The 12258-nt window shown below is 41.3% G+C and overlaps 2 protein-coding genes across 5 annotated transcripts in view; one reads left to right on the forward strand and one right to left on the reverse strand.

The window, feature by feature from the left end:
- Window positions 1-12258, reverse strand: part of LIMS2 (LIM zinc finger domain containing 2) — a 32579-nt gene that overhangs the window by 8550 nt on the left and 11771 nt on the right. For 2 of the 3 annotated variants that reach the window (XM_064720716.1, XM_064720717.1), the window contains exons 2-4: window positions 10080-10239; window positions 9149-9215; window positions 8718-8838 (exon numbers count right to left, since the gene is read on the reverse strand). In XM_064720716.1, the coding sequence (XP_064576786.1) occupies window positions 8718-8838; window positions 9149-9215; window positions 10080-10239 (348 nt within the window). Of the gene's footprint in view, window positions 1-3797; window positions 3904-8717; window positions 8839-9148; window positions 9216-10079; window positions 10240-12258 lie in introns of those variants that run through there. The other variant, XM_064720718.1, reaches the window with a different exon arrangement.
- On the forward strand, window positions 1628-8343 carry GPR17 (G protein-coupled receptor 17). 2 transcript variants are annotated; one of them, XM_064720719.1, is made up of 2 exons: window positions 1628-1938; window positions 5851-8343. In XM_064720719.1, exon 2 carries the CDS (start codon window positions 5882-5884, stop codon window positions 6911-6913), a length of 1032 nt encoding a protein of 343 aa, XP_064576789.1. In that variant the 5' UTR covers window positions 1628-1938; window positions 5851-5881; the 3' UTR covers window positions 6914-8343. The 2 variants fall into 2 exon arrangements, with proteins under 2 accessions (XP_064576789.1, XP_064576790.1); XM_064720720.1 differs by having other exon boundaries at window positions 5868-8343.

A 12258-nucleotide genomic window follows, 5' to 3' on the forward strand; every position in this document is an offset into this window, starting at 1 on the left:
AACAGAACTGCCTTCTGAGGTGAGAATAAACATAATTAAGTTTGGTGTCCAGTTTCACAGAGAAGAATGAGTCTAAAGCAGTCACACAGTTGTATTTCCTTCAAAGACTACTCCAACATTCACTGATTTATGTGCCATCAGAGGTATCACCCAGTCATTCTTCTAGGGATCCTTTCCAATCCTCCAGATCTTTTCTGATAGCTGGGCAAGGAAAGGTGGCAACACCCTCTTATCCATAAATAATGGATCCAACTATAACAGATGCATTACAGCACTGGGAGGGAGTCAAGAAGAGAATAAAATGTATCACACCAAAGTGCATTGCTTGAATGCCTTTTACCATGGCTGGATTCCTTAGTCTTCAATATCTAGGAAAAACAAGAGACCTCTTGTTGCCTGCAAATTCCTTTTACTCCTAAGTCACAGAAAATTAAGAACCATGCAATTTTATGTGGTAAAAGCAACTGTATTCCTAGCACATGTTCTTGAACACATTACAAATACACTTCTAAACAGGCAGATAAATTTATGATAGAAAAGCTCAGGCAAAGGCATAAAAAAATTGTGAAGGCTGATGGAAGCCATTCGGTTTTATCCCCATACTCAGGAGCTCTGAGGAGAAGCTGTTGCCTACTACTTATCCCTCTAGCTGCAACACTGTGGGCTGGGAAGAACTTATGGTAAAAGAAAAATGACAGAGAATGACTTCTGTGGGTTTCTTTGTCCCAAAACTAACAAGTCTGCTTCATTACTTTCACTGTATCACTCACTGTGATATGTCAAACACTCACTGAGATTTACAAGTCATTCTCAAAACACATCAGACAAAAGACAAAGTTCAAATGGAAAGAGCAGATTTAGGGATTAAGTATCAGGTTCTTCACAGGGTCCCTTCCAAAATTCTGCCCTGGCGAATTATTTACCCTTAGATCTGTGAAATGAGGAGAAGAATACAACACATGTTGTTGTGAGGCCTCAAACATTTATGACTCTCAGCTGGCAGGTGCCTGTCTAAGTGCTAAGTATCATTATTATTCTCCCCAAATCTGAGTCCTTCTGTCAGCAAGTGTCTCTGCCCAGGGCTGGAAGCACTGTCCGCCCAGACAGAGTCCAGAAAAAGCAGACAGCACCCCATTATAAGGAAACACACAGCTGTGCTCATCTCAGCATAAAGGCATCAATTTTACTCAGCACTGTCAAATGCAGAGTAATTATACAGGGCTGGACATGGGGACCCCGAAGCTAGAGTCCTGAAAGAGACCCCTCTCATTCAGCTGAATGAGATGCCTTCAGCCATTTGCACTGATAAACCATTATCAACCCCCACCCCACTCCCAAACCCTGTGCCCTCCCACAGACCCTCTCTTTTGGAAGCAAAGGGAAGTGCTGGACAGGCTAAGCTGTTACCATAGCAGCCTCCCCTCTCCCTAACCCTCTCCCCCTCCCCCTTCCCACCATTATGGAATTATCCCATTCTGAAGTGTCCTGTTGTGTCTGTTAATACTAGATTTCCCCCAAACAATGCATCTCTCCACCCTCCTAAAATAATCAGGGGACTCCAAGGATTCTGTGTTTAGGGCTGGAGGTTCAGTAGCAGCCTTCAGTCAGCACCATGAACACTGGAATATTCATGCAGGATACTCATATCTATAGCAGCAGCCCCAGCGCCAAGAGCTCAGCTGGGAAGAAGACTGCTCCTCAGTGCTGGGGTGTCCTCTCCCCTGCTCCTGTGTGACTGAGCTGATAATGTGCTATCAGAGCAAGGAGGACACTATATAGAGGGGCTCCCCTCTGCTCTCAGCAACTCTGCAACTTTGCACTCTCTTGGAATCATCTTGCTTGCTCTGCTGTTTCTAATTTGCTGTCATCAGAAGGAGTTCGTTGAGATATTTCCCAAAAGGATCCTATAATCCACCCACAGGACGGCATTGCAAAGAGGTAAGAGACCAACTTCTGTTACTAGGAGCTTTAGGAGTTTAGGAGCTTTTTTTTTTAGGAGCTTTCCTAATGGCATTAGTTTTGGCTGGTGCCAATGAGGAGCAGAACACATACTGAGGTGGATGAATATAATGGAAATGTCTGAATCTAACAATAGGCAGCATTTTCTGAACTTCAAAGAATAATTTCCTCGTCTTTATGTCACTCCTTCAAAACAAAAAAGGTTTTCAAACTTTTGTACCTAATGTATGTCTATTTGTGCCAGTTGTATGGTATGTCTAGTGCTCTCTGACACTGCTTTGATGCTCACAATAACCAAGTGTTTCAGCTGAAAGACAGGCTCAGCAGAAAGTGATTTTCAGGAGAAGAACTTCAGTCAGAAAAGGACTATTTCTAATGAAGAGTACTTTGAGTGAAGGATAGGAGACACTCATTTGACAAGACACTGAAATCATAATCATAAAAATGCACAAACCAGAAACTGCTCTAGCTGAGAGCAAGAACAGGAATTTCTAATACCTACCACAAACCCTAACATACAGGTCAGTGGGCAAACAAAAGCTCCAAACTAGCCAGGTAACTGTGTTCAATGAGCTAAAGGTTTCTCCTGCTAGCTCTTTCATTAATGACAGACAGAGCATCTACTGAAAGGCTGACTGCATTATGTCCACACTGACAGCCTTGTGGGGATTGTTCTCTTGCCTGTTTCTGAGCACAAGAGAAACAGGGCATGAAATATGGTCAGTGTGCATGCATGTATTTCAAATGAGCAGGGACACCCCCATTTCAGCTCAGCCCTGGGAGGCCTGGGATAAGGGCTCGTTCCAGAACAGTGCTCTGTTCAGCAAAACATAAATCACTAAATATTCACACAACATCAAGAATGCAGTCCAAGCAGAAATTACTGGATAATGAGCCAGACTCTTAAAGGAGTTTTCTGTCTGTGGAATGAAAGCCTCTTGCACCATACAGCTTAACACAGTCTACACATTATAGGTCATTTGTGAAGGTTTCTAGTTTGCTCTTAGCATTTATACAGACCATAGGAATCCCAGTGATTTGTTTGTAAAAATAAATAGACTAAACACATTTATTTTAAATTTATAGGATAAACCCAAGGAAAACAGGAGTGGAATTGCAAATAAAGGGCTTTCAACAGCTTCTAAAGAAGACACTGACAGAGAATTATTACTTTTCTAAAGTTGTAGAATTTTGTTGAAAGCATGTAAAGTCTAAAAATAAGCCCAACAATTAATTCTAGTGACATGTTGGCTTTTTTCTGAACCTACTCAAGTGCTACACACTATTTTCACCCATTAACTACAATTACAAAAAAACCCCATTAAAGCTGTAATTAAAATTTCATTTTAACTTAAAACATAAGCAAAATTGGAAAGAGGACCACCTCCTTTTTCTATAACTTCTAACCAGAAAGTGGAAAACATCTCACTTTACCTTGCTCTAAAAAGTAAATTAGATAACAGCAGCTTTCCTGTGAAGGCTGTCATTTGCAAAGACTGAATCTATTCCAATTTTATAATTAGTTCTAAGCCTCTCTCTTCCTGACACTGACATACTGGGCTTCCAGATAGCTCTGACATTCTCCTTTCTACTCCAGCCCACAGCATTTTCCACTGAAAGCATGTCTGCATAGAAATCCACAGCAGACTCAATGCTGCCATCAGTGAGGACAAAACTCTCAACTTTGAAGTCTTGCCTATTTGAGTCTGGCACTGACACACAGCTGAATCTGAATTTCCAAGATCTGCCTTAGGAAAGCAATTCAAATTAATTGGTTTAGTGTATCATGCTGTTAAACTCCTAATAATCAGCTTGTAAACAGGGAAAGGTCTGCTTACCCCTTCACTTTGGGAACTGATTTAAAGCATTATCAGTAAGACGAGCCATCCCAGTCTGTTCCATCAGACAACCCTGCTTTCTGCTTTCTCAGCTGCTCCAAGCCAGCATTTACTGCTTGCTCAGGTGTCACAAGCATGGACAGAGCAATGTTTATCAATAAGACTATCCCCAGCAGGTGTGTACACAAAGATCACCTGATTTACACCTTTTGCAGATGAAAAGCATAATTAAACAATGGGCCTGACATGAAAAAAAGGGTTAATAGCTAGAACATGAAGTGATAAGCATCATCATAAATTAACAGCCAGTAAAAAGGCATGGTCTCACGTGTTCCTCCTTTGGTATGCAACAGAAAAATACATATTTAAACTAATTCCATCCAGGGAGGACAAGTATGTGAGTCAATGTTACTATCCCATACAAACTTTAAAACCTGCAAGGCCCAAGAGTTTACTTTGTAAGGGACAAATGACTAACATAAACAAAAAATTGTGGTCTCATCTGTAAACTTGTAACCTTCATAAAAAAAATGGGGCATTTTCCTTTTGTATGTAAAAGCACAATTTCACAAGTATTTTTACAGATAAGAACAAAAAGGGCTGTACAGTCTTCCTTGCACATGCAATTGCAAGTAATGGCAAGATAGCAACTTGTAATAAGTACTCAAATCCAGAAGGGTATCCAGGCAATGCATGAAGTAAGAAGGGCCCTCTGTGGCCATAGGAAGAACTTCAAATTTCTAAATTTCATCCAGTCTTCCTGCTGTTGACTTTGTCTCTTCAACTGTGAACCAAACAGAAGTGATCCAGCACATTTGTCTCCAGTTATTTCAGTTTTCTGTTCACCTCTGAAGATATTAATTACCTTGGAATTTTCTTACATTTTCCAATATATTTGTCTGTCCTTAATTCCATTTCAGTTCTCTATGATCCCAATATTTTTAGGCATCTGAACAATGAGTTCTGTTGGGGAGCTGGATGCATAATGGATGTATTTAGGATGTATTAATACTATGGAGAAAAGGTCAGTCAATACAAAATGCAAGGGTGAGCAAAGTGGAGGTACTGCTGCAGAGACTGTAACACTTCTGAGGAATCCAAGTAATAGAGACAATGCTGGAATTTCAGACCACCTGCATTTCCCTACTACCTATACCAACAGACAAGCAATGTACAAAAAGCCATGGGCAGGTGCTCAGAAAATCCTATCACGCTTCTTGTTGATGCTGTTTAGGACACTGCAAACAGAGACTGGCAAAGCTAAGACCAGTTTTGCTAAACTTCTACTTGGAAAAAACCCTAAACTACAGTGGAGCTCAGGCTTTTGAGGGATGACCTACTTTGAGAGGTGACTGACAGCATGGGCATTACTTAAAATCTTCCCTGAGTCAATTCAGTGTCAAAAGAGATGTTGCTACCCATCTGAAAAATTTTCCTCCTATATTGGAACTAGGTGCATTTGCCTTAAACACAGGACTTTAAAGTAAAATAATGCTCAAAGGTTTTCAGGAACCCTGTTTTTTTGGTTTTTTTAATAACAGCAGTATTTGACCTGTTTTTTATCTCTTTTAAAAACAAGACAGATATTCTACACTAGATCACTTTACAACAGATAGCTGTGCTCAGAAAAGCTGACTCATCAGGAACTCCAAAGTCCTGAATCAGGCTTTCACATTGAAACATGGGAAATGCTTTCTAGCTAGATATACAGAACTCACTCCTACTCCTCTTAACCAGACACACAAGCATCTCACTACCTGGTTATAAAACTGACCTCAGCACAGGCTAGAGACAAACTCATCACCAGCTAGCAAGCTCTTCACTGGGGTTCCTTCCATGGGAATCACTGCTCTGGTAAACTCAGCTGAGCAGAGGGTATTCAGAATTCTAATATAATGTTTAAATTCAGGCTGACCTGTCATACCAAACACTGATGCTAGCAAACAGAAGACATGGCTGACTTTGGTGTATGGGTTTTTCAGTCTTTCTTCGTTTTGTTTTGCACAAACCCAGGCTCTTCTGTAATATAATGTCTTAATTCTTTCACATTTAGGGCTTTTTCTTCTTCAGAACTGTGGGGAAAAATGAATGGGCCTGCAGCTTCAAGCCTGCTCTTCAACTGCTCAAATCAATCAAATTTCAGTTTGGAAACCTCAGAGCAATGTGGCAAAGAGACACATCTTGAGAACATGATTTTTGCCATTTTCTACTTTCTGGACTTCATCCTGGCTTTTGCTGGCAATGCCCTGGCTCTCTGGCTTTTCATCCGGGACCAGAAGTCAGGCACACCTGCCAACATTTTCCTGATGCACCTTGCTGTGGCTGACCTGTTCTTTGTGCTGGTACTCCCTACCCGGCTGGTGTACCATTTTTCTGGTAACCACTGGCCATTTGGTGAGATCCCATGCAGACTCACAGGTTTCCTTTTCTACCTCAACATGTATGCCAGTATCTATTTCCTGATGTGCATCAGCGTTGACCGTTTCCTGGCCATCGTGCACCCGGTGAAGTCCATCAAGCTCCGCAGGCCCCGCTATGCCCACGTGACGTGTGTATTCCTGTGGGTCATTGTTGGGGTGGCAATGGCACCTCTGCTGCTCAGTGTGCAGACTGTCCAGATGAAAAACACAACTGTGTGCCTGCAGCTCTACAGAGAAAAGGCCTCACGCCACGCCCTTGTGTCCTTAGCAGTGGCATTCACCTTCCCCTTTGTGACTACTGTGACCTGCTACTTACTCATCATCCAGAGCCTGAAGAGCGGGAACCGAGTTGAGAAACACCTGAAGGAAAAAGCTGTCAAAATGATCATCATGGTCCTGATGATCTTCTTAATTTGCTTTGTACCTTACCACGTCAATCGCTTCATTTATATTCTCCACTACAACGGGAGCAGAGCTTCCTGTGAAACGCAGCGTCTGCTGGCCCTCAGCAACCGCGTCACCTCCTGCCTCACCAGCCTCAACGGGGCCTTCGACCCCATCATGTATTTTTTTGTGGCTGAGAAATTCCGTGAGGCTTTGTGCAATCTGTTTTGTATTAAAAAGACCATAATGTTGCCTCAAACATATGAGGGTAAGACAAATGAAAGCTCACTAAGTGCTAAATCTGAACTGTGAACATGACTCTTGTCAGTGCTTCATCTTAAGAACACTCTCTTCCACCAAAATCATCTGAGAGCACAAATATGCAGCAAGACAGTCCAACCAGAGTCAAACTCATCCTGAAAAGGGAAGTTCTGTTGTTTTTATGGGGCTGCCATTAACAAGAACCCCTTGACCATAGAGAACATGTGTGTTTGTGTTGCTGAAACTGCAAACAAAAGGACAGTTCTACTGGTTTCCAAGAACTGAAACTGAGGGGTGAGCACTTAGGAATAGGGAAGGGAGACAATGAGGGAAATGGACCCATGTTTTTTTTTTACATAACTGAATTCCCAAAGCACTCAGTGATTCCTCTGTGCAATGCATACAGCCTTATTTAAAATGTCACACTCTGCCAGCAGTAGAGATCCACTCCTGAGACAGACCTGCCTGATGAAAAAACCTCCACATTTGCACATCTTGTTCAAGTTTCTCAATTCAAAGTGTTTATATGTAATAGAGAGAAAATTGGTACTAAATGGTGACAAGAAAAAAAAATCAGAATGAAGCAATAAACCAGCCTGGACAGGAATTAAGACAAAAGAGAATCCTAGCTTTAAGATGGTTTACAGTTCTTTTTTTGTGACTTATCTAGCAAGACTATTCCTTCACTATGGATAAAGTAGGGATTATCATTATTCTCACTGATACAAATTGCATCCAGCAGAACATGCCTGGAAGTGACAGGCAGAACAGGTACAATGAAAAGGAAAAAAAAAACCCACAAGAGTTTCCCACATTTACTAGAAGATTGTGTCAATCCTACAGATATAAATGTTACAGGAAATCATGTGGCAGGTGAAATATATTGTTACAGACATACACACATACCTATCTCTCTGCTATGCTTTGGGAACAAGTTCCTCACCATTTGAGATCTGGTCCACAAATTACAAAATCAAACATACTTTATCTTGCTTGAACTGCTTTTATCCTGACTGCTTCCCCAAAACACCCTAAGTGCTATTCCAACAGCCCTTTCTAGCAAGATGAGACGCCAGAAGAAAATCAATTGTGCCCAGCTCAAAAACCTAAGCCACAGAGGTCGCATGCAGTATGAAAAATAAGAGGGAGTTGAGAAGACTCCCTGCTGGACAGATACAAGTATATGACCTTTTCTTCCTCCCTTCACCATTTAGTTAGTGAAAAATAAACTCTAGGAAGCTACTAGGCTTTGATCATAAATATGAAAGCCTAAAATTAATTCTGAATTGTGCAACAATGTCTGCTAACCGCTGAACTGCTTTATTTTCTTATAATGGTATGCTTTTGTATAAGCTCTCTTTTGTGTTTTTATTTCTTATTTCTGAATTAAATGCATTAATCGACCTCTAGGATTCATTTTGTATTTCTGCATTTAAAATAAATGATTTCTAAAGACCAGTGGAATCACAGGCTGAAAAGACTTTGCTGTAATCATTGTGTTGTTCTTTTGGCCTTTTGCTACATCTTGATTTCCTGCTCAGCAGCTTCCTTGATGAACAGCCTGCCTGAAATCACCTAATCCCTTTTTTTCACTTATTATGCAGCCTTCTGCCTGAAATTCCTTTCTTTTCCAGAATGCATTAACTAGCCACTAAAATTTGAGTTTCTATTGGAAACCAGAACTTCATCCATGTTTCATTGGATGAAGAACTTCTCACCTAACTTCTCACCAAACTTTCTTCTGTACCTTTTCAAGCTTTCCTTCTCAGTGTAAAACTAACTGACCACGCTGAGCAGCTCACAGCTGCATCAATAACACAATGATAAAACTTTCTGTCCTCCAGCTCCCTCTTACCTGCCAGCATTCTTCACAAAACCCAGGTCAGCAAGGGTCACATCGCAGAGCTCACAGCGGAAACATTCTGGGTGCCAGTTGTTGTTCATTGCCTTGATAACACGCCCAGTAATGAACTCACCTGCAAAAGGAAACTATGAGATCTATGCAGAAAAGAGTCTAATCAAAATCTACTGTCCTTCACAGTCCTTCCACTTTAATTCCATAACTACTATTACAGCCTAACTTTGAAAAAAAACCCCAAAATTATTCCCACAATCAGAATAGCTCAAAATCACTGCTGGTATCATGCTTTGTTCTCACCCAGAGTTCCTGACTCCTTAAAGCAACCCCAACAACCTCAGCCCAAGGGACTGGATGTCCCAGCAATGGTGCAAGGTTTGCACAGCCCTGCAGCTCTTAAGCTCTGGTTGATATTTGCCATTTCTTACCACATTCTCCACAGCAAGGAGCAAACAGCATCTGGAAGTCATGCTCACAGTACTTCCTACCTTCAAACTGCAAACAAAACAAGAGAGAAGGAGTCCTCATGAATAACTGAACTACTTTAACATCTTGACAGTGCAGCATGATTTTCCATTGATATGACCATTTAGTCAAGTCAAGGTCACATTTTCCAGTTCTAGCCCCTATACACCTGTTTTTCAACTCTTAACGGTTCTCATTCAAGAAATATCCACATATGGCTTCAGCCTCATGGTGAATTTGCACAGCTAAACTAACAGCAATGCTGCTACAGTTCAGTAAAAATCCTGTAGAATACCCCAATCCTTTTATTATAGCTGCTTTAATTTCATTTTTGCTTTAGTTTAGTTCAGAACTACCGTTCCTCCTACACGAGGCTAAAACTCATGTCAAAATAAAATACAGCAAGTTTAAACCAACGTGTTATTCAAAATATGTGCTTGTGCATATTCTGTAAAAAACCTCAACCTAGCTTTTAAATGGGTTCACTTATTATAGTTGCCCAACTGGAACAGTTTAGTACAATATGTCTAAAAATAAAGACAAAAAAATCACTTTTGTCTGATGAAATATTAAGGCCAGGTTGGACAGTGCTTTGAGCAACCTGTCCAGTGGAAAGTGGCCCTGTGTGGTGATTTGTAAGGTCCCTTCCAACCCAAACCATTTTGTGATTTTGTGATGATTAACAAAACACTTTTTATTTTCTTTTTGAAATGTGTGTTACCCAAAGAGCAGCTTTTGCTGTGAGAAGAAAAAAAGGGAGATTAAGTTGGAAGATCCTCCAAAAAACGGTGACAAATATTTATGGCTAAGAAAATAAACATGCAAGAAAGCTGAGAATTCCTTGCACTTTACCAGAGCTATTTCTCCTCTCTTCCAAGCAGCGTGGGAACTCACCTCATAGAAGAGTCCCTCTGGGAACTGCCGGAAGCACTGGGCACAGACAAAGCAGCTCTCGTGGTACAGCTCCCCATTGCTGTTCACAATCCTCTCGGCAGGGTCGAAGCGCGCCTGGCAGCGCTCGCACACGGCGTTCGCCAGAGCGTCAGACATGTTACTGCAATAAAGGCAAGAGCATTTACAAACACAACATTGCAGCTGCTTTAAACTCCCTTTTGCAACAAAAACCAAAAAGATCAATGAGTCACTGACATCAGTTAGAAATAAGGTTCTGACAGCTCATACACAGCAGTTGAGGTCAAGTAACAGATGTACCTATTGCACACTTTTGGCAACTTCACCAAAGTTTCACCCCATTACATCATCCTGCTAACAGCTCATAGCAAATACCCACTATTTTTCACAAATCATCAGTCTGGAGAGCAGCAAACCCAATGATCCTGAATTCTTGGGCCTACCCTGGGTCTCAGGGTATGGATTTTCTGATGTGGAGTAAGCACTGATATCCCACTGCACTCTCCCCTTCACTGTCAGCAGTAACAAACCATTTCCCCTGTACAGGCCCCTGTCCTCCTGACAAATTAGTTCAAACTGTCAAATGCTATGGCAGGGAGAAGTCCCTCTAGCTGGCCTGGCCAACACCTCAGCTTCATTTCCTCAGAACACGAGGCAAGCCCCCCTCCCCCAAGCCACACTTATAAATCACATAACATTTCCTCGACCTACCCTAGAATGAGCAATCACCCTAATCTCTTCAACAAAGTTCTCATGCTTGCCAGCATGCTACTAAAAGTTAATACAGTTTTAAAATGTTTATCACAAGTGCAAAGCAGGAGGGAAAAATTATCAGGTATATCTCAGTTTCTTGTTGCAGTGTGATCTTCCTTTTAACCACCAGACTATCCAACAGTGTAAAACCTCAATATTACTACACCTTTAGTTATAGAAAAATTGTTTTATGCCTTCTGGACATCTTTTGATTTCCATGATTGGAAAGACTGCAATTTTATAGGTAGAAGCACAAAAAACTGCTACCATGTTAAAAAAATCTCCAAACTACTTGTATGGTACTTTCCTGAGGAAGGTAATGTATGCATGAAATGAAAGACAGCTTGCTTTACAAGGCTTTTTTCTTTCTTTTTAAGATTCAAAGGTACTCTGATTTTCCACTGTTAATGTTACTCAACAACCCAACATGCTATTTTCCCCACCTCCTCATGGAGAAGAGTAATTCAAGAAGCTTTTCCAGGAGCAGATTCTCTTTCCTCTGGTCAGAGACATGCCCTCCAAACCAGGCCAGTGTCTGTATTCCAGGGCTTCATGCCCAGAGCACACTGGGATGAGCAGGGAGCAGCCTCACACTCCTGGGCAGCACAACCAGCCCTGACTGCAGCTGCCTGAGCTGAGCCAAGTGTCCCTCCTCTGCTGAGGGGACAGCCAGGGCACACCCTGGGCTGTGACCTAGAGCCACCCCTCAGTAAAACCAGACTGACTTTCTATGCTGCAGTTCCAAGGGAGGCAAAAACCAAGACAGACCACAATAGCTTCAAGAATGGAGTACCAATTTAGCAAAAATGTGTTATAACTCGTTTCCTTCTTGCAGTACAAAGGAAATGTAAAAAAACAGACATGGACTGGAATTAGGGACAAGAGGAAATCCTGTAATTTCATAAACTAGAGATTATAGGTTAAAGAAATATTTTTTATCCTGACACAGTACCAACACAAAAATATCAGTGTTTGCAACAAAGCCATCACCTAATCAGCTTGGTTTTCAGTCATCACTCTTCCAGCTACACCACACAAATCTGTACCAGGACTTGAAAATATAATCTTTCCTTCAAGTACTTCTTCCCTGTTGAAAAACTCAGTTCCTAAATTCCAAGACTTGAGCTAGCTTACAGCCAAGATTAATAAAGACTAATGCCATCATAGTGAAAAATCTCCTCTAGAAGAAAAAACAGGCAAACCAGCAAGTGTTTAGACACTAACAGCAAAGCAATATCTTGTGTTTGTTGGGTTTTTTCCTTTATAAACGTGAATTCAACATTTTAAAAAACCCCTAATTTTCTTTCTTTTTTTTATTTCTCCAAATGGACACACCAATGCCAGTATCAACATGCAGGGTGAACTCTGCTAGAGCAGCCACCTCCACAATGGCATTTCACAACAACTC

The sequence above is a fragment of the Zonotrichia leucophrys genome, chromosome 9 (genome assembly GCF_028769735.1).
Source record: "Zonotrichia leucophrys gambelii isolate GWCS_2022_RI chromosome 9, RI_Zleu_2.0, whole genome shotgun sequence".
Classification (NCBI taxonomy): Eukaryota; Metazoa; Chordata; class Aves; order Passeriformes; family Passerellidae; genus Zonotrichia; species Zonotrichia leucophrys.